The 22,025-nt window shown below is 44.7% G+C and overlaps 1 protein-coding gene across 14 annotated transcripts in view; it reads right to left on the reverse strand.

Moving 5' to 3' along the window:
* Abhd6 (abhydrolase domain containing 6, acylglycerol lipase) overlaps positions 1–22,025 on the reverse strand; it is a 47,541-nt gene that overhangs the window by 14,345 nt on the left and 11,171 nt on the right. For 8 of the 14 annotated variants that reach the window (XR_015637957.1, XR_015637956.1, XM_087585541.1 and 5 more), the window contains 3 exon segments: positions 13,236–13,379; positions 2,191–2,347; positions 687–800 (listed from right to left, as the gene is read on the reverse strand). Coding sequence is in view for 8 of the 14 variants with exons in the window: in XM_087585538.1 (XP_087441664.1) it covers positions 687–800; positions 2,191–2,347; positions 13,236–13,354 (390 nt within the window). In the remaining 6 variants the exon portion in view is untranslated. 14 annotated transcript variants of the gene reach the window in all.

Below are 22,025 nucleotides of genomic sequence, written 5' to 3' on the forward strand. Positions count from 1 at the left end.
AGAGGTCCTGAGTTCAAGTCCCAGCCACCACGTGGTGGCTCACGACCATCCGTAATGAGACCATATTTGGAAAAAAAACGCCAATATGAACCTGAAACTTACAAACTATTCTTTCAAGAAAGGGCTCATGAGTCTGGATGACTGTAGGGGACAGCCAGAGATGGAAACTAAAATACAGTAAACACGCACAGCCTCCCAGCTCCAACCACACAGAAGCAGGAAAACTGGCCTCACCAGGGAGACAATCCATGACTTTTCAGAGGGCTGGGGACACGGTCCAGATTACGTTTCTTCATGTACAAATGGGCAGCCAGTACAGATGGGTGGGGTCGAGGGATCGATTAGAATGTACAAATTCCCAGCACCACACGTAACATGCCCAGTAGCCCAGTCTTACAATCATTGCACTTAGGAGGTAGGGGCAGGAGGACCAGAAGTTCACGATAACCTTTTGTCTACGTGACATCCTATTTCAAAATACAAAACCAAAAGGTTCAATAGGCTTAACGGAAAAAGCATCTGTAATAAGCTTGGGCCCTCCTGAGATGTCCCCAGGCTGCCATTTTGTTGACAGTCACTTGGACACAGAATGTGCTAGGGACTGGCCACGAGCTGGTGTGCAACTCTTGCCTGCCTTCCATGTGCTGGGAACCCATCTGGGACTTCGGACGGAGTGTCCTGCTTACCTGATGTATCCTTTTCACTTGCCCAACTATGGACAGGTCATCCAGGGAGGAACGGGTGGTCCCTTCATGTCCAGGCATGTCCACACAGACCAAGTGCAGGTTCTTGGGAAGGAACTGAAAACCCAGACCTGACCGTCAGTACACCGTCTACAAAAACTACCAAAAACCATGCTTGCCCATGTCCCTGGGGAGGTGGCTGCCACCTACCAGTGACCTCGACAGCCAGTGAGATTGATTCTGAGTCTCCACGTTTGACATAATACTTCCACGAGTGAGTATAGACAGCAGCCTCATGGGGGGGGGGGAAGATGCCTCAGACATGCACAGACGCAAGGAGGCTCTGGTGACTGGACAGGATGCCGAACGCAGGGTGGTGGCCTTACATCGGGGGCTTAACATTTTGTTTTAAATTTACCCCTATGCTTTAGATATCGGTTCTCTCTTTCCACCTCCTGTGGCTCCCAGGGGTCAAACTCAGCTCATCAAATTTGCATGGCAGGTACCTTTCCCTCCAAGCCATCTCAATGGGCCGACATCTTACAACTTCTCAACACTGTTGCTCAGTACTACTTCCTCTCCCTCCCATCATACTTCCTCCAGCCATGGGGCTGTTGTCTTGGAGCTGGAAGGAATGGCTCCCAGAACCCTGGCCAGCCCCAGTGCTGTCCCCCAAAGCTACGAGGCTGTTCTCCACTAACTTTTTCTTTCTCCGTCAAGCCTGATCCTCGAGATAATCATTTTCCTTTCTGCTCTGTTTAGAAGACACATCAACTTTAGCCAGGAATCTGAGAAACATCAGTTATCAGAGATGTTTACGGAAGAGGGGACAAAGAGGACTCATTTAAGGCTTAATTAAAGATGGCTGTCCTCATGCCATGAGAGAACAACACGGGTGACTCAATGACATATGCAGTTTTCTAGGGACACTTCGGGCCTCTCAGATACTGTCCCCCTTGAAGTAGGAACCCAGGATGCTGTGCTCTCAAGAGTGCCAGCCTTGGCCTCCCCATCAGGCGGTCACTCTCCAAGGGGGCAGCCAGAGGCCACACAAGTCAACAGTCAAAAGGGACGTGGAAAGGGATTCTGAAGAGCTGCTAAATCTAGACCGTTTCTCTAAATGACTAAGGAAAAGGAAGAAAGGCCAAACAACAGAAGGAGGAGGGGTTCGGGGATAGACAGAAAAAGGAGAGAGGGAAATGTAGTATTTAAAAGAACTAACACTTTTGGAAGAAGCCCAGCCTCAAGTATCACAGCAGTGCTGAGATGAAGTTATGTTAGCTCACCCCCACCCTTACCCCTGCCGAAAAATATCCCCACAGCGAGAAAATTCCAGAGACATGGGTTTTGCTTTTTTTTTAAAAAAAAAAAAAACAAAACACTACTCAACAATTCTGTAATATAAAAAAGGGTCTGAATAATACACTTTGTTAATTTTAAGACTGAACTTGAATTGTGTTCCCACCCCTCTCCTCTCCTCTCAAGGCAGAGGCATCCGGAAGTGTACCTTGACCACACTGAGCCACATATCCTTGTGTGCGGAGAACCCGTGAAGCATAAGGACAGACGGCTTGTGTCCTGGCCTGCCCCGGAAGGAGTAACAGAACTGATAGTCCTCGTGGTGCACGTAGCGGACTTGCATGCCCAGCGTCCTCCGCCAGTACCTAGGGTCGAGAAAGGCAAGGCAAAGTGGCATGCTCAGGGGACATGGCTTTGGGAGGGACACTGGTCCCCGCTAGAGAGTCTACTTAGAGGTGAGGCAGATGCTTCTCAAGGCTCTTGTCCTTTACCCTCGGGGAGCACGAAGAGAAGTATGTCACACAAGTGTTTGGAAAGAAGGGGACCAGCAGGGTGTCTGTGTGTGTGTGTGTGTGTGTGTGTACGCAACAATGCATGGACAGCAAAGAGATACAAAATCGATATACATTATATACATTACACATTACATATATTTGTGGAAAGGTCGTCATGAGACTCATTATGGTGTTCAACTAATACATGGCAATAAAGAAAGGGGGAGATTAGAAGTGATAAAAACCCCTAGCACTGGAAGGAAAAGCAAAAGCAAACAGACAAACAAAGCAGCACACGCACAGCTCTTACTGACTCACTGCTCGGGACAAACTGAGCCCTCTGGCTTTCTTCCACACACAGCAGCGGCTGGTTGAGGGCTCAGCTTCTGTTGGTTACATAAGCCCTGGTGCGGCTGCAGCTTGGACTCCAGTCCATTTCCATACGGAATTACCATCAAAACAAACTGAACTTTCAAAAATAAAAAATAATTAAACCATCCAGATATCGTCTCTGTAATAGACTCTATTCTATAGCAGATGCCAAGTCTTGCAAAAGCAAGTCATCAAAAGTATATTGCTATTCTGTGTGATGTTGAGGGGGAGGAGAAGTCGAAGCATATATTCACGTTTACCTGTATCTACTGACAGAAATCATGGGGACACTTCCAAGGCACTGTCAAGTTCCGGGTTGGAGAAGTGAGAAGCACGGAGCAGAGAGGGCAGGGGGTACCAACTGGATTTCTTTTGATCCTTTTGCAATGACTGCATTAAAACAGTAATAAAATGGCTAGCCTAAGGCTTCTCACCAGGAGAAACAGACATATTTCAGTTCTCTAAGTAATGGCTGTGTACCATGAGTTTGTATGTTCGTTAAGAGCCCAACCTGACTATGTGACCTTGAACATATATTTCCTCATTGACAATACAGGGGTGGGAGTGGGAATACTGCACTGTACAAAGGCTAAGACCAAGATTCAATGTGACAATCCCCATGAAAAGTGTTTATTATTGTTATTATGTGCGTGCCTTGCGTATGTATGTGTGAGTCAGTGTCTGAATGTGTGTGTGTGTGTGTGTGTGTGTGTGTGTGTGTGTGTGTGTGTGTGTGTGCAGCACTTTCAATACACTGGCTGCAGCCCTGGCTGCCCTGGAGCTGCAGGAACAGGCCGCTGTGGACTGCCAGAGACAGGCGCTGGGGACTGAGCTCCGGTCTTCTGGAAGAACGGGAAGCAGCCCTAAGCACTGAGAAATTTCTTCAGCCCCAATCCACACAACTTTAGTTCAAGACCCAGCACTCGACGATATTTGATAAATACTAATTAGCATTATATTTAAAAAGTATCTCTCTAAATATGTCATCTGCTAAGGTTAAAGGGGAAAATTAGAGGCAACACTTGCAACAAATATTATAACCAGAGATTGTTGTCATCTCCACTTCTCGAGGGACAAACCCAGAGCTCAAGGCAGGCTAAGTAAGCCCTGTACCAAATAACAAATATTTATAACAAATATAAGTAGCCAGGTGGTGGAGGTGCATGCCTTTCATCCCAGCACTTGGGAGGCAGAGGCAGGAAGTTCTTTTGAATTCAAAGCCAGCCAGGGCTACCTAGAGAGATCCTGTCTCTAAATTAATAAGTAGAAAATTAAAAAAAATTCGTATTTCACCAGGAAATTCCATGCTGGCAGTGAGGGCAGACCAGATAGACCCTGGTACCAAAGGAGGAACCCACTCCTAAGAAAGACACAGTTCACAGTTTGGGCAACTTAACCTATAGGTAAATCTATGCACACATTTCCCTGGCTCTGTTTCAACATTCTTTTTTTTTTGGTTCTTTTTTTTGGAGCTGGGGACCGAACCCAGGGCCTTGCGCTTCCCAGGCTGTTTCAACATTCTTACAGATCGTCTAAGGGCAGGTAGAGAGGGGCTGGGATCTTTTTCTCTCCCAGGTTCTGGCCAAAACTAAATCAATCAAATTTCTTTTACCAGTTCCTGCTTCCCGAGTTTTGTTTTTTTTGTTTTTTTTGTTTTTTCCCTTTAGGACAGCTAGTGCGGTATAAAAGGATGTATTTTATTGCACATTAATATCTTAATTATTAGTGAACATCACTGTGTTTTCTGCATTTTACATTACTCTCTCTTCTGTCCTGAGTTACCCTTTCATTTGTTTTGCCCAGTGTTAAGTTTTTAGCATGGTTTATATTGGTGTGTAAGTCATGGCTGACGGCACACTTGAGGAACACTTGAGCCCCACGCTCTTGCTCAGTCACCCAAGCACAGATTCATTGCGGTTCTGAGTGTCCCTAGGCCCGAGGAACCAGAATACTGTTTCACTTCATGCTAACGGGCTACTGGATACCAGAGCTCTATAAAGTGAGTTTTCTGAACATTTTTTTAGGTTATATGTTCTTTCTTTAGACTTACGGAAGGAATTCTTTTCTTTTTTTCTTTTTAAGATTTATTTATTTAATGTATATGAGTACACTGTCGCTGTCTTCAGACACACCAGAAGAGGGCATCTGATCTCATTACAGATGGCTGTGAGTCACCATGTAGTTGCTGGGAATTGAACTCAGGACCTCTGGAAGAGCAGTCAGAGCTCTTAACTGCTGAGCTATCTCTCCAGCCCACAGAAGGAATTCTTTATATATGCTGGTACAAGTTCTTTATGAACAGACTTACTGCGAATACATACCCCCTGGCTTGCATTTTTATTCCCTAATAGTGTTCCTTCCAGGAGAAGGTATGCTAAGAATTTAGCATGCTGGGCACACTCACTGTTGTGCTACACGCCAGCCTGGTCTTTCTGGTTAACAAGACTTCATCATTTAACATGATACAATGAAACTGAACACGTTTAATGGCTAGAAGTTTTTATGCCACGCTTCTACCTACCACAGATGCCCAGAAAATACATTCCTGTGTTTTCAAAAGAATGATTTGTTGAACATTTACATAGTCCTTCAATCTACCAGGCTTTGATTTTTGTGCAGAATGTGAACTTGCAGAAGAAGGGTTATGTTAGCCTTTCTATCACTACAAGACGACACAGACAGAGGAATTTAAAGCCACCCTTCACTAGGTCACCTGTGTGGGTTAAGACATGAGCTCGGCTGGGCACCTTGCTCAAGGTTTCACACTGTTGACTTGGAGAGCTCAGTCAGGTGACCTCTCATTAGGCTCTGTGCTCAGCTTGTTGGCAGAACTCTGTTCTTCCCGGATGCAGGACTGACGTCCTTGTGTCCTTGCTGGCTGTCATTTGAGAGCTCCCTGTCTCCAACTCACCTGTGCTCTTCTTGGATGGCCCCCTCTGGTTCAAATAAACAATAGCAATAGCACCAAGTCACGATGGAGATTTGCATCTCTCTGCTTAAAGGGCTGAGGTGATTAGATCAGAGCTGTGTGGATGATGTTCCTGCCTTAGAACCAACCACATAGAGCACACGCTGACTGTAATTTAGCATGGCCATGAGATGAATATGCTGTCATAGTCACAGGTCTCTGGAGTGGGGACTCCTTTAATAATAATTTAATAATCCCGTCTACCAAAAAGGTCAACACTACCCTCCCCATCCCGAATCAAGATCTCTTGTTAATACAGTGTAGTTTCCATATCACTGTGAATCTATTTCTGGGCACCTCTGGTCCGATGCTCTCTTTGTCCCCCTGGGCCAGTTCCACACTGACTTGCCTTTTGTAACTTTATAATTAGTCTCGATAGCTAGTAATATCAATCATCTAGATTCATTCTTCAAGACTGTCTTGCTTGGCTGGCCCTTTCTTTCTCCTCTTCAAGAATTAACTTAGATGGACTGGACAGGACCCTCAGCAGTGACAAACACCGGCTGCTCTTGTAGAGGACTTAGGTCGTGTTCCAGGACCCACATGGCAGCTCATAACCATCTCTTAACTCCAGTTCCAGGGCATCTGACTCCCTCGTCTGCTCCCCATGGGCATTGGGCACACATATAAAAGCAGATAAATGCGCAGACACATAAAACAAAAACAGATATCTCTTGGGAGGGACAAGAGAGGGTGACAAGGGATGAACACAATCAAGATACACTACAGATACGTCAAATTTGTCATGATGAAACTCCTCCTAACTATCATAGATGGCACATGCTAATAAGAATTAAAACTGTAGACAAAATACCTTAATTTCAGCTCTCCCTGTCCCTCGTAGAAAGTAGGTCAGTTCTAATCTAGAGTGCTTCACTAGTCTTATCTGTAAAACGAGGCTAATGCTATTTTTTGCCAACTTGAAGGTTCATATAAAAAATTAAACATTTCTAAACGTAAAAAAGAAATCTATGTGCCCTAATTCACTTTCTACTACTGTGGTGAAGACCCATGACCAAAAGCAGCTTAGAAAGGAAGGCGTCCATTTGCCATACATAGCCTGGATCACACAGTCCATTGAGGGAAGCCAAAGCAGCAATTCTAGGCTGGAATCCAGAGGCATGAAGTGAAGCAGCAGCCATGAAGGACCACTGCTCACTGGCCTGTTAGCCTGCTTTTTATATAAGCCAGGACCACCTGCCCAGGGGTGGCACCACCCACAGAATGCTGAACCTTCCCACATCAATCATTAGTCAAGAAAATGCCGACTTAATGGAGGCATTTTCTCAACTGAAGTTTCTTCTTCATGGATGACCCTAGTTCATGTCAAGTTGACCAAAACCTAATCAGCTCACTGCTCATCGAATGTTGTTAGGAAAACCTATCGGGATTTAAGATGATTAGCCACTTAATTTAGGAGCCACCTATAAAAGTAAGACATCTCTACAAGAAGAAAATCGTTCAACACACAAACACGGTATATCCTATCAAATTAGGCATTGTCAACTACCTCCCATGAATACATTTTATAGTTTTTTTAAAAATATTATGTATTTAATGTATATAAGTACACAATAGCTGTCTTCAGACACACCAGAAGAGGGCATCAGATCCCATTACAGATGGTTATAAGGCCCCCTGTGGTTGCTGGGAATTGAACTCAGAACCTCGGGAAGAGCAGTGCTCTTAACCACTGAGCCATCTCTCTAGCCCTACATTTTATACTTATGTAGAAGGTTTTTATGTTCTTTTAAAAAGGGGTTGAGGGGAGTGAGTAACACCTTTAATATTTAAATTTTTAATTTATTATTGTTATTACTTGTGCGTGCACATGCTACCATGAGACTATGAAGGTCAGGGGACAACTTTCGGGAGTCAGCTCTCTGCTTCTATTCTGGTTTCCAGGGAGCTAACTCGGTTTGTCAGCATTGTGTGGCAAGGACCTTTACCCACTGAGCCATCTTCTTAGCTCCCATGTCATTCTTCAGATTTATTGTCAGTTATTAAGAGTTACTGACACTAACGTAAGTAATCACATTTAATACTTTAGTTTGCTTGTTTCTGGTATATGGGCATGCCATTGATTTTTGATGATTGATTTTTTTAGATTCACATATTTACTTTGTGTATATAAATATTTTGCATGCATGTATGTGCACCATATGTGTGCCTGTTGGATCCCCTGGAACTGGTGTTAAGGACAGTTGGGAGCCATTATGTGTGTGCTGGGAATTGAACCCAGGACCTTTACAAGAACAACAAGTGCTCCTAACCAATGAGCCACCTCTCTAGCCCTAGTTATTGATCTTGTATTCAGCAACTTATCCAAATTCGCTTTTGGTGTGTGTGCACATGTGTACATGTGTATGCATGCAGGTACTTACGTGTATGTGCTTGTGAAGGCTAGGGGTTGACACCAGATGTCTTTCTTAATTGCTTTTCCTCTATATTTTTCAAGAAGTCTCTCACTGAATTAACTCTCACTGATTTTGCTAGAATAGTGGCCAGCAGCCCCAGGGATTCTCTCATCTATGCTTCTCCAACACTAGGAATACAGATGTATGCTGCTTTACCCAGATTTCCTCATGGGTGCTGGAGATTGGAACTCAGGTCCTATTCTCATGTGGTAAGTACTATACCAACTGAACCATTTTCCCACCCCCAAACTTCCCTAATTATCTACAGATTCTCCCAGACTTCCTGTCTACAAAATCCTGTCATCTGCAAACAGGATTTATATCTTTATTTTTTCCAGTGACTTTTTTTAATTAAGATTTATTTATTTTATATGAGTACACGTAGCTGTCTTCAGATACACCAGAAGAGGGCATCTGATCCCATTACAGATGATTGTGAGTCACCATGTGGTTGCTGGGAATAGAACTCATGACCTCTGGAAGGGCAGTCAGTGCTCTTAACCACTGAGCCATCTCTCCAGCCCCTATATCTTTATTTTTAATTCTCATTCTTTTTTATATTTTATTTATATAACTAGATGATTTGGTATGGTCGCTAACCTCAATTTCATGACCAAGCTTCTACAGGACACTTAGAAAATCTCAGTCTTTTCCACGGTGATTCTAGTCTTGTTATTTCCACTCTGCAGTGGAAACCAGAAACAGGGTCCACTACATAGCATGGCCATGGTGCCATAGCTGTGCCTCTGCTGATTCATGGGGGAACATTTGGCACTTCTGCAGAAGCCCATGACAGTGTCAAGAGGGGTTGGCCATGCTCCAGGAATACTCAGATCCAGAGAGAACTGCCAAGAAGACTAGCTATGGCCTACAGCGGTCTCTGGTCCTTGAGCAGGGCAGATCCTAGAGGGAGTCAGGATGCCCAATGATCAAGCTCTTCTGCGCAAACAGCAGGGCAGCCGGGATGTGTGTGCCACAAGGCGACCTCTAGCATCTGTTGTTCCTATTTGTATGACATAATTGAAAAGTCACCTGAGTGCCCAGCCAGGTTGGCAACTCCACTGGTGATCATGACAGGCAGCCAAGCAGACAAAAGGTCTTTGAAACAGCGTGATTAGGGAGTGTCAGGGATGTGTGGGAAAGCTGTTGGTTCTATGACAGCACTGTGCAAATGCTACTTGCAGTGAGGAGATTAGGAGAAAACAGGCTGTGCTTTTCAGCACAGCAGAGGAAGCTACTCGCAGGGCTTCTGACTGCTCTCTGGGACAGCATCAGAAGCTGTTACTAAAATCTCAATCCCTCATGTCACCATGCCATCTGGTGTGATCCGAAAAGTATTCCAGGATTTTCATCCTCTTCAACTAGCCGAGTCTTCTTTTTGGCCTAGAGGTCTGAGTTCATACAATAACGAGCACTGTGTCTGTTGCTGGCCACTGCTAGAGCTGGGTGTCAGGCACAGTCAGGCTTTAAGATACCATTCAGTGATATTGACCAACAACAAAGGGCTAAAGGCTCTGTTCAGTGGGTCTCTGGCTTTTGGTGGTATCATTTGCTGATTAAAGTGAACTGTTTGCTCTGCACTGTTAGGAAAGAAGAGCCAAATATGGGAACAACCTGTGTTCAACAACAGCCGAGGAATAACCAAAATGTGGCAGAATCACACTATCCTTGGTTTTTTTTGTTTTGTTTTGTTTTGTTTTGTTTTTTTTGTTTTTTTTGCTTGCTTCAATAATGAAAAACCTTAAGATTGGGTACTTTGTAAAGGAAAAAGGTTTATTCAGGTTAATGGTTCTAGAGCAGTGTTTCTCTACCTGGGGGTGGATGACACAAGGGTTGCATATCAGATATCCTGCATATCAGATACATTATGGTTCATAATAGTAGGCCAAAGTACACTGTTATGAAGTAGCAACAGAAATAATTTTATGGTTGGGGTCACCATACCACGAGGAACTATATTAAAGGGTTGCAGCATTAGGAAGGTTAAGAATCGATGTTCTAGAAACTGGGAAGTCCCAGCCATGGTGTGACTTCTGTTTGGCTTTTGGTCAAGTTTTTCTGCTGCTTCAACTCATGACAGGAAGCCAAAGGGCAAGTGGCCACACACGAAAAAACAAAGAATAAGATGCTGCCTTGACTTACAACAACCAATACCCAGGTCACAGGTATAGCAGAATAGCATTGATTTCTCTAAATGATTTAATGACCTCTTACAGGTCCCTTTAATACTGTTCTATTGGGGTTGAACCTTCAACAAGGTTTGGGAAGGGCAAACCCTCTTAAAACGAGGCGGGTACAATGAAAAGTCACTCTACCATAATAACAAAACAAGTATTGACACCCAAGACAGTGTACATGGAACTTGGTGGGACAAGCCTGTAATCCCAGCATTGGGAAGGCTGAAGCAGGAGGATCACACATTTACTTAGTGTGAACTTTGAGGAGATGGAAAAGATCTAGAACGACATAGTAGTCATGATAGTACAAAACTGCAAATACAATATAACCACTCAACTGTATACACTTTCATGCAGCCATATCCATGTTATAGTCCACATGTACAAACTGCATTCTTTGCCTCAAGCTCATTTGTTTAACAACGATGGAATCTGCGTGTGGAGGAACCTGGCCTTGGCAGGGTCGTGAACTGGAGACACGGCTCTGACCTCTCTATGTCCAGGACCACCGAGGAGTCTTGGCGATGCAGCAAGGACAGTGGCATTCAGGCAGCTAGAGGTCTAATTTGTCAATGCAGAGGTGGGTCATAGGTGACCAACCCAAGGGGTGACAGCTTCACCCACACAGAAAAGACAAAGAATGAAAGATCACAAACCATTTTGTCCTATTTGCTACTTACCAAGGCTTGGAGCCTGGGCAGCCGGTGGAAAATTCCATGAGCCAGTGAAACAAAAGGGAGCCAAAAAGGAGGGCAAACAGAGGGCATCTGCCTCCTGGCCCCCTTCTCCACATGAAAGGTTCCCTCTAACTGCCCAGATACATCTCCTGGGGCTTATCTACAGTATGGAGAAGAACCCGATCTATTTCATATTCATTTCATCATGAAGCAGGAAAAGGTTGACTTTATTTCACAAATGGACAGTGTCACAGAAAAATCAAGGAAGCCTAGCACTGTCTTTTCAAGGCTAATTTTTTAAGACCTAGGAATACAGGTCAGTGCTAGAGGCCCTGAACACATGCACAGGCCCTGGGTTCAATCCTTCGATAGGCAACAATAACTAGGCTAGAATTTAGTATGACTACTTAAGGTAATTGTAGTGAGAATTCTGGAATTTTGGTTTCTTTAAAAAGCACAGAAATGTTGTAAGAACATGCTCTAGCTTTAATCCCAGGTGTGGAGAAATGGGGCTGTTTCAGATTGTTCACAGCAGCTATGATTTGCCTCATGCTCTAGCATGGTGTTGCCAGCTGCAGATAGTTTCTGCAATCGTGTGACCTTTAGAATTCTGGGAATTTTTCAGAGGATATATAAATGCTAGAACCTTAATAGGTAGGATTGGTGGTTATTTAGGGGGTGGTAGTTGTGGTTTGTTAGCAGTTGTGCTCAAAGAAGAAAAGGGGATGAAACTGGAAAAGGGGTGGGAAAAGAAGAATCCACAAAGTAGTAAGGCTAGCTACAGGTAACTTTATTTTTCCTTTTTTTCATTAGTTTTCATGGCAAGTTTTTCATGTCTCAGTAGAGGCATCTATATCACTTTTCAAATACATAGATTTAAAGCTTGTACCTTAAACTTTTTTGGTTCTTTTTTTTTTTTCGGAGCTGGGGACCGAACCCAGGGCCTTGCGCTTCCTAGGTAAGCGCTCTACCACTGAGCTAAATCCCCAGCCCCCTCAAATACATAGATTTAAAAGCCAGGTGTGGTGACTCATTCCTGTAACCCCAGCACTGGGGCAACAGAAACGAAGAGGGTCCTGAGTTCAAAATCACGGTCAGCCACACAGGGAGTTCTAGACCAGCTGGGGCTACAATGAGACACCATCTCGAAACAGCAGCAACAGAACTCACAATTCCCCAAACTGTCCTCTGACCTCCACAAAAAATAAAAGTTTCCAAAAGATCTCCCCAAGAATAATAAATGAATAATTTTAAAACAGCCCAAACATAGATTTAAGCTCTTAATGCTAAAGAAGATATGGAAGAAAAGTACAGAGACTATGTAGAACAGGCTGAAATGAGGGTGGTGAGAATGGCGGGCATTCAGAAGTTGTATTTGCCCTTGCACCACAATAATTAACAATTCTAGAGCAAGTCTGGGTGTGCTAGAACATTCCCGTGATCCCAGGATTTGGGAGGTCAAGGAGGGAGATCAGGACTCCTCTTCACAGTGAGGCAAGCCCCAGCTATGAGATCTCATCTCCGAATAACTGTAGTGGAGTACGCCTTCAATCCCAGCTCTTCCAAGGCAGACGCATGCAGATCTGTGAGATCCAGGCCAGCCTGTTCTACACAGATTTCTAGGCTAACCACACCTACATACTAAGACCCTGTGCCAAAACGCAAACAAGAGAGTAAAACACCTAACAGTTCTAGAGTAAATTTCGAGAACAGTCTGTCATACATGCTCCTGCCACCGAGGCTTCCCAGTGCTTCTGATTCATATCTCAGTGACATCACAGCAGCCTTTCTCAGAGCTTTGGGAGTCTGTGTGACCCTCAAGGCAAACATGCTATCGGAAACTTGAAATAGTCTATCTGCTTTGAAGAGGCTGCCAGTTCAAGAACGTATTCAAAACTCAGAAGAGAAGCTGGAAGAAGGCTTAGTGGTTAGCAGCACTCATTGCTGTCTCAAAGGACTATGAACATGGCAGCTCATAAGTAGCTATAATTCCAATATCAGGGCACCCAAAACCCTTTTCTGGCTTCTGTGGGTGCCAGGCACAGACATAGTCAAAAGCAAACACCCATACACACAACAATGGTCAGGACAGACTGGGGATGACAATATTGTGACACTTTACAAACCTCCATCATCCAGCTGACTTACCAATAATAGATTCTTATCAGCGCCGAGGGCCAAAGGAGGAAAGAAGCTACGAAGGCCAGGATCGGAATGGCCAGGGTCCCACCCGCAATCACAAACATGTTAACCACATCGAGATCCATCCTGCTCCTTGAGGCCTGTCGACACCTGCAGAGGATGAAGAGAGGGCGAGAGTATTGAAACCACCCCAGGGGAAAAGAGGAAGAATCGGAAAGGAAAGGATCCTGAGTCAGGAGACAGGTGCCTGGAAAACAAACCGTAGTGGGGAGTTACGACCGGGCAGACTTGGGAGGACCTTGCAAACAGTGAAAATCAACATTGCAGGGCACACCGCAGGATGACTGGAGCAATCCAAGCACCCAGTGGGTACCAGAAAATAGTGGCACACATACAGTGCTACTGTTCTTGACATTCAACAAAATAGCTGTGGACAATGCAAGCTGTCGTGCCCCGGAGAAGCCTGCTCAGGCTTGGAGGTGTGTGTGTGTGTGTGTGTGTGTGTGTGTGTGTGTGTGTGTGTGTGTGTGTGTGTGTGTAGGGGAGAGGGATCAGGCTTTGAGGTGTGTGGGGGGATGGGGAGGGATGGTGGCAGCGGGGCGCTATACAGACTGGTATCCACTACTCACTTCTAAAAGTTCAGGAGAGGGGCTGGGGATTTAGCTCAGTGGTAGAGCGCTTACCTAGGAAGCGCAAGGCCCTGGGTTCGGTCCCCAGCTCCAAAAAAAAAGAACCCAAAAAAAAAAAAAAAAGTTCAGGAGAAAGTAACGTATATAAAATGATAACTATGATGTATTATCCCTTCAAGTTTTCTATAGATCTGAAATCTATTCTTACTGATTAATTGATTGGGACAGGTCTCACTATGTAACCTAGACTGGCTTGAAACTCATTATGTAACCCTGGCAGGCCTGGCAGGGTTGGAGAGATGTCTCAGTGGTTAGGGGCAGTTGCTGACTTGGGCTCTCGGTACCCACAATGGAGCTTACAACCGCCTATAACTCTGGTTCCTGAGGACCTGACGCCTCCTTCTACCTTCCTCAGGCATCAGGTGGGGACTTGTGCACATACATACATGCGGGCAAAACACCCATGTACTTAAAATTTAAAAACATAACCAAATGAAAGAGGAGTTATAGGCATCACACAGGTGAAGCACTGTAGCAGAGCGGACATAACCCTGGTCTGCTCATGGGACTGTCTTCTGAGCTGCTTAGTCACCAGAAGCAGTTTTCCCAGCATGCTTTAGTCACTGGCCTGCTGAACAGGAATGTATATACCTTCTTAGTGTCTGGAATAGCACAAGGCAAACACAAAGTACGAACAGACTGAAGAAAAGCAAGGTTACCAGATGGGATTAATCCTGTGTAATATGTTTTAGGGAAGGAAAATCATTCCCTAGGATGCTACAAAAGACTGAAACTTCCCCAGGAAATAAGTAATTACAAACCCCCTTGGAGGTCCAGGGGCTGGGGAGAGAGGTGTAGCTCAGAGCAGATGTGTATAAATCTGCGGGCTGCAGGTTGTGGGTCTCACGGGAACTGATGGAAACTAGAGCTTAGCTTTAGATAAGTCTTCCAGATCACAGGATGTCCTTAGAACGTGCCAAGAACCACTGTGATTCAGACTCCCGAGCTGGGAGGTTAATTACACAAAGTCCCTTCAGTCTAGAAATAAGAACATTTAATGCCCAAGGTCATGTTCATCACAAGTTCTGACACTGGAGATGGTAGGCAAACAGAAAGAAAAAAACTTTTCCTCTGCCGGTGTCTGCTGGAGATATCACGCTGTTGAGAGAAATTCTACCAGGACCAACCTTCGGAGAAGGAACTCTTGTGTGGCCAGGATCAACTTAACAAGGTTTGGGCTTCCCCAGAGAATCCGTACACCCTCCCGAAGACAAGGTCAAACAAAGCCAGGCCCTAACTGAATAAACTATGCTTCCTGACTGCCATATTCCCTAGTGGTTCTCAACCTGGGGTCGCAACCCTTTTATGGTCAAATGACCCTTTCACAGGGGTCACGTAACAGATACCTTGCATATCTGATGCTTATTTTATAACTCCTCACAGTAGCAGGATTACAGTTATGAAGTATCAACAAAATTATTTTATGTTTGGGGTCATCACATGAGGAACTGTGTTAAAGGGTCAAAGCATTAGGAAGGTTGAGAACCACTGATTTAGACAAAGAACAGACGGTATTTCCCATCTCCGCAATATCGTTTACCTACAGAGGATGGCTAGATTTCCTTTGGGAGGTGGCTCCCCTATCCTGCTAGGACTTTTTAAAAGACTTCCTTGGGCCTGGGGGTACACTAAAGACAGAAAAGACAAAACCTCGAGCACAGAGACTACCAATGACCAAAAAATGAAAACACATCAAGGTGTTACCTGGAACTTTCCAGACTACGGCCCCATATGTAGGACAGTGCTTGGTGGTTTAAGCCAGGCTTCAGTAGCACACAGCTTTGGGTAATGCTAATGCTTACTAAGCAACTTACCTCCATAGTCAAATCCTGTCAAGGCCAGAGAACAGCTCTGAGGGATCTCTGTGCCTGGGAACTCCTAGTATTTAGTTAGCCAGTAACATTGTTTCCAGCATTTATTTTAACAGTGTATATGTACCTGTCTTTGTTTTTTAACTGACATTTTGTTATATGCATTGGTGTTTTACCTATATGGATGTATATGTGAGGGCATCAGACCTTGGAGTTACAGACAGTTGTGAGCTGCCATGTGGGCACTGGGAATTGAACCTGGGTCTTCGGGCAAAGCAGCCAGTGACCGAACTGCTGAGCTATTTCTCCAGTCTGCCTATCATTTATCTTAATAGTGTGTGTGTGTGTGTGTGTGTGTGTGTGTGTGTGTGTGTGTGTGTAGCATGTAATTGTGTCATGAGGCAGAGGCATGCTACAAAATACATTCAGAGATCAGAGAACAATTTATAGAAGTCTGTTTTCTCCATTGTGTGGGTTCAAGAGTTCAAATTTCCATAATCACATGTGGCAGTAAGGGCCCGAACCATTCCTTGGGTCTTAATGATACTTTTAAATTATCCTAGGTACATATCTTAATTTTAAGAATAAATTTAAGAAAAAAAATAGTAATTTAATCCCCGATGCAGGGAGAAAACAAAGGAAAATGCTAACTAGGTAGTGTGTGGCTCTGAGGTCGTGGTGTGTGAGTTGCTGGATAGCAGGGCAGTCACAAGATGGAGGAGCACTGGACACCAGGCCATTCCAGCCCCCAGCTCTTCTACACATCTGCTCTGAGACCCCCCACCCTCCTCACCTTGTCTACCCTTCCCTAATCTGATTAACATTTCTAGAGTTAATCAAAGGCAATCAAAGAATAGGATCTAACTATTCCTATAAATCCCCCATAAATCTCATGTCCTTGTACAGTTCCTCAGAAGCACTTAAGTGGCACCTGACAGGCCCCTGATCCCAATAATGTTTGCTGGTCTTTTCACTAATCTATGGTATAAAGTAGGGCCCCAGCAGGGAGAAGGGAGGTAACCATGCTCAGTGCACAGGACAGGAGGTGGTCATGGCTCTGCCTCAATATAAGCCTTTTTGGTTTTCCTTGAATTTCAATGTAATCAGCTAATTGGGGATTTATTCTCTGTACAAACCAAAAAAAAAAAAAAAAAAAAAAAAGCAAAATAGAGGGGGAGGAAAGGAAGAAGAGTTGGCCACTCTTGTCATCAGCAGGGAGAGTCACACAGTGCCATACCCCAGAACAGAGTCCACACTCAGCCTCCGCTGCCACAAGTTAAGACACAAGCTCTGTGTTCAGGGCCTTTATCATTATAAACAAGAGTGGGGAGGAACTAGATAGAGGTCTGACAGGAGATCCAGCAGACAATAGATCCAGATAAACCCTGCATAAGAGAAGTCAAGTGTAGTCTGCGATTAGAAATCAGGCATGGCATTTCAGAACTGTCTAATGTCCCCGACTTTGAATGCCAAGGATCTTGAGCAATGACAGACCTCAGGGTTTAAAGCAGTACGTAAGAGTAAACAGAAAATAGAAACACTTTCACTGACTCCTGCCTTCCAGACATGTCCAACCTGCCCCACGAGTCCCAGGATATTCTCGGCTACAGCCCACACATTTGTAGTAACAGTGTCATTGTCAGAGTAACACTGTCAGAGGCTGGATACCCTGACATTCACCTGGAGTCCATCAAATCTGACAAACGAAAGTCTTGGTCTGTCTATAAAAGACAATGTCTTTCTACAACAAAAGACAGTAATTGTGGCCAGTTATGGTAACGAGCGTAGTCACAGAGCTAAAAGAACAGTCTCCATGCAGTCTCACTCTCCTGTGCCAACCCCATGCCCTGATTAGCATCTCTCTTCCCACGCTCTCTCCCATACCACGATGAGACGGGAAGCAAGCCTATCGTGGGGCCTGGGTGGTAAGCAGCGTGCCTCCAATTCTCACTCGACCCTGAGCGCCTTCCTACTTCACATCTCTGCTCTCCCACCTGGTGCTTTCCGGAGCACACACGCACTGGGCATCGATTACTGGGCATCTTCCCAGTTCAGCGACCTCACAAGATACCCACTAAACTTCCACAGAACCGTTTCCATGCATGCTAACAACCTTTGCAATCTTGTTCATTCCTTATTCCTGCTGGCGTGTTTTTAAAACTACTCAGTGCTGCTGTATCTCTCTAGTTAGGCAATGTGGAAATTCTCTCCATAAAGTTTACCACTAGAAAAATACCAGGACAGCCAGGGCTACAGAGAAACCCTGTCTCAAAAAGCAGGGGGTTAGGGGAACCTGTTATTTTTATTCTGTGTATATGGGTGTTTTGCCTGCATGTACGCCTATGTACCACGTGGATGCAGTGTTCGGTAAGGCCAGAAGAGGGCAGTTGATCCCCTGGAGCTGGAATTAGAGACGATCATGAGCCACTATGAGAGTGCTGGGAACTGAACCCTGGTCTTCTGCAAGGGCAATTAAGTAAGTGCTCTTGGGGCTGGAGAGATGGCTCAGAGGTTAAGAGCACTGATTGCTCTTCCAGAGGTCCTGAGTTCAATTCCCAGCAACCACATGGTGGCTCACAACCATCTGTAAGTCTGAAGACAGCAATAGTGTACTCATGTACATGAAATAAATAAATCTTTAAAAAAAAAAAAAAAAAAAAAGTAAGTGCTCTTAAGTGCTGAGCCATCTCTCTAGCCCTAAAAAATACAGATTTTAGCTAGACCTCATGGCACAGATCTGTAATCCCAGCTCCTTGGGAAGCAAGGCTAGAGGGTCATTTGTTGAAGGACTTCCTAAACTAAATACTAAGTTCCAGACCAGCCTGGGTAACTTAGCAAGATCTTCTCTCAAAATAAACTTGATGGTTTTTGGTTTTTAGGAGCTGGGGACATGGCTCAGTGGTGGAACAGGTTCAAGTCCCACTGTAGGGAGAATGTTCAGTTAAAACACTATAAAGAAAAGAATATAGGAAGAGAAAATTACTACGTTCTTAAAATCTGAGTGCGGAGTCCGCACTGGTCAATAATGTTGCATCTCCACAGGCTCCTGAACTAATTTCTGAAAAGAGAAACTGATTCTTAAATGTATCCCTGAAGAGCTACAGCTCAGACAGCCTTGGGTTGCTCTCTTTCCTCACAGCCATTCTCTACCACTCTCTCTCACAGGAAATTATAAGTATCAACATACTTGACAGGATTTCCTTCTAGATTTTTCTAATGCCTGTCTGACTTAGTCCCATGACACTAAGCTATGCCTCTGATATAACTCTTCCTGTTTCTCCTGACTTGACAGTTTCTGCTGACAGTCCCCCCAGCCAGCCAGCCTCCTCAGTGCCAACATACCTTCTAGTCTTCATGTTTGTTTAACACATCAGAAACATAATGGTGAAATGATACTAGCACTCAGGTCAACCTGTTTGAGTCTATGGAAATCTGCCATCTAAGTTTAAATAACTTCTGGGGATATAGTTCTATGGCAAAGTGCTTGTTTAACATGCATGAATTCCTAGGTTCAATGTTCAGTAACACAGATTTAAGTAATTTACTAATTTAGTAGAATCCAAATTTCACTTCTCAATTACAATAACTGTCTATCAAGCACTCAATAGCCATAAGATATTAGGTATTTACTAGGTAGATTAGCATACCCACAGGAACATACAGCATTGGGAGTCACACCCACACAGGAACACACATTGGGAGTCACACCCACACAGGAACACACAGCATTGGGAGTCACACCCACACAGGAACATACAGCATTGGCAGTCACACCCACACAGGAACACACAGCATTGGCAGTCACACCCACACAGGAACACACAGCATTGGCAGTCACACCCACACAGGAACACACAGCATTGGCAGTCACACCCACACAGGAGCACACAGCATTGGAAGTCACACTGGGAAGGCCCCTAACAAGTAACTGAATAGGCCAGTTTGGTTCAGTATTTAGTGGGGATATTGACAGGAAGAGCAATCCACATCAAATACAGAATTGTCCAAGTCAGACTTGCTCCCTGGGTTGTAGCATGGAGTCATCCCCTCCTTCTCCTGATGCTGTTAGGACACATCGGGCACTCTTCCAACATCAACTCCTGGAAGACTCATCTCAGTTCATGGCAAGGATCCAGCTGTGCAGTCTGAGTTTAACACCTACCAGATAAAACTTTAAGCCACCCCATACGGTCCTAACTCAACCTCCCACTATCAACTCACCCCATGTCTGCTTATACCCCAACAAACCAGCTTCCTGACTCTTACCTGCCCCCACGGCCTCCTGCTCTGTCCCCCGTGATCCTGTTCTCCTAGCTAACAGATAAACAACTCCCTTCCTCTAGGGTGGGTTCCAATGACACATTCCCCAATAGAACACTGTGGCCTTGCCTTCTAGACACACTTTCTATCAGAGATCCCAGGCGGTCTTTGCGGTATCCTGGAGTTTAGACTGTATCCGGGAGTTCTGAACACCATTCCCCCAGTACTTAGTCACTAAGCACAGGCGGCTCGCAGAGTTGGACAGGAGCTCAGAGGGCCCAGCCTTGAGAAGGCCACTCCTGTTTTAGATACTCTAATATACTAAAAATTCACACTTACTATCCAAGGAGTAGATTCCCGACGTTGCTGGCTTTGGCGGGAGCTGAAAATGAGGTTCTGTGATCGCGGGAATTAAAAAAAAACAAAGCACTAAACCATCATAGGGAATATAATACGTTTGGGTGTGCTGGCAGCCAGCCGGATCTGGCTGCGGCAGAACAGAGAGCTCTCTCAATACCCAGGAAATATGCCTATCCTGTGGCTTTATAGCTCACCTCTGGTTCAGGCCACCTCCCCAACTAGGTAAAGTGCAGAGGGCAGGGCATCTAGATAACTGCTTGAGCCTGGAAGGGCTAAAAGGGTCTAAGGTGAAAGCGGTGATAGGTCAGGCACGCGGATTGACCACCACCAGCATGGAGAGGCACGGATGGGAACAGGAAGGGTGTAGCACCGAGCTTAATGAATAACCTCACATAAGGACCTAGAGTTGTCCTTCCTTATTTAAACTAGGGCTCATCTAAATGCTACCTTCCAAAAGGAATGAAAGAGAGAGAACCATGGGTGAAGGAGGCAATCCTGGTAGTGGACTAGCCAGTGAACAGAGGTCTAAACGCTCACAAATAAGGCTTAGAGGAACAGAAGGGGGCAGCCACAAGCTCCAAAGTGTGAGGAGAGGGGAGGGGAAGTTAGGCCACAGGACCCAGAAGCACACCAGACAAGTTAACATTAAACATGAGAAACAAACCAGGAAACATCTAGGAAAAAAAAAAAATCACAATAATTCTGAAAGTGTCTCCCATGGAGTAGGCCATTCTAAGACACACACACCTACAGAGGCCATAACGAAACACGTTAAAATAATCTATCGGTATTACGAGAGTAGTAGGTTGACGCACGAAATCACCTTTTAAAGTCCACTTGCAGAGAACCCATAAACAAGGTCAAAAGTTGCCAAGAGGCATCTTGCAGCAGGCACCCTCCTTAGAGCAGGAAAAGCCCCTGCAGGCCTAGAACCACTAGGAAAGTAAGTGACCTGGAGAACTCCCTGGAAGGAAAGAGAAACAGCTCTTAAACCCCTGAAAAGATGCTAGCCTCATTGATAATAAGACACAGGTAAACTAAGTCCTTGGGTTCAGGCTCTCACCTGTCAGCAGCAAACACTCACTCAGTAAAAATGCACCCTAGACCATGTGGTGAGGCTGTGTAGACAGACACGGATGCTCTCAAACCCTGTACCAGCTTACACACCCATCAACAAAATCCATGGGATGGCAACTTGTCAAAACCTGTGGCAACGTAAAAATGTGCCTTCCCTCGACCTAACAACACCCCTTTTCTTTTAGGCACTCACCCTTATTTTCTATCTATCTATCTATCTATCTATCTATCGATCGATCTATCTATCTATCTATCTATCTATCTAATCTGTCTATCTATCTATCTAATCTGTCTATCTATCTATCTAATATTTGTACAAAGTAATTTATTACAATATATTATAATGCAAGACAGGAAGGAACCAAAATGTCCACTTACATGGGTTCTAGTAAGTAAGCGTTGGCATAGCTTTAAATTTTTTTAAGATTATATAGAGCTATTAAATAAATACAAGTTAAAATTATTGGATATTAAAATAAAGGGGACTACAACCAGGCATCGTGGCCCACGCCTTTGATCCCAGTGCTTGGGAGACAAGGCAGGCAGATCTCTGTTAGAAGCCAGCCTGGTCTATGCAATGATTTCCAAGATAGCGTGGT

Source organism: Rattus norvegicus, chromosome 15, assembly GCF_021556685.1.
Source record: "Rattus norvegicus strain SHRSP/BbbUtx chromosome 15, alternate assembly SHRSP_T2T, whole genome shotgun sequence".
NCBI classification, from domain to species: domain Eukaryota; kingdom Metazoa; phylum Chordata; class Mammalia; order Rodentia; family Muridae; genus Rattus; species Rattus norvegicus.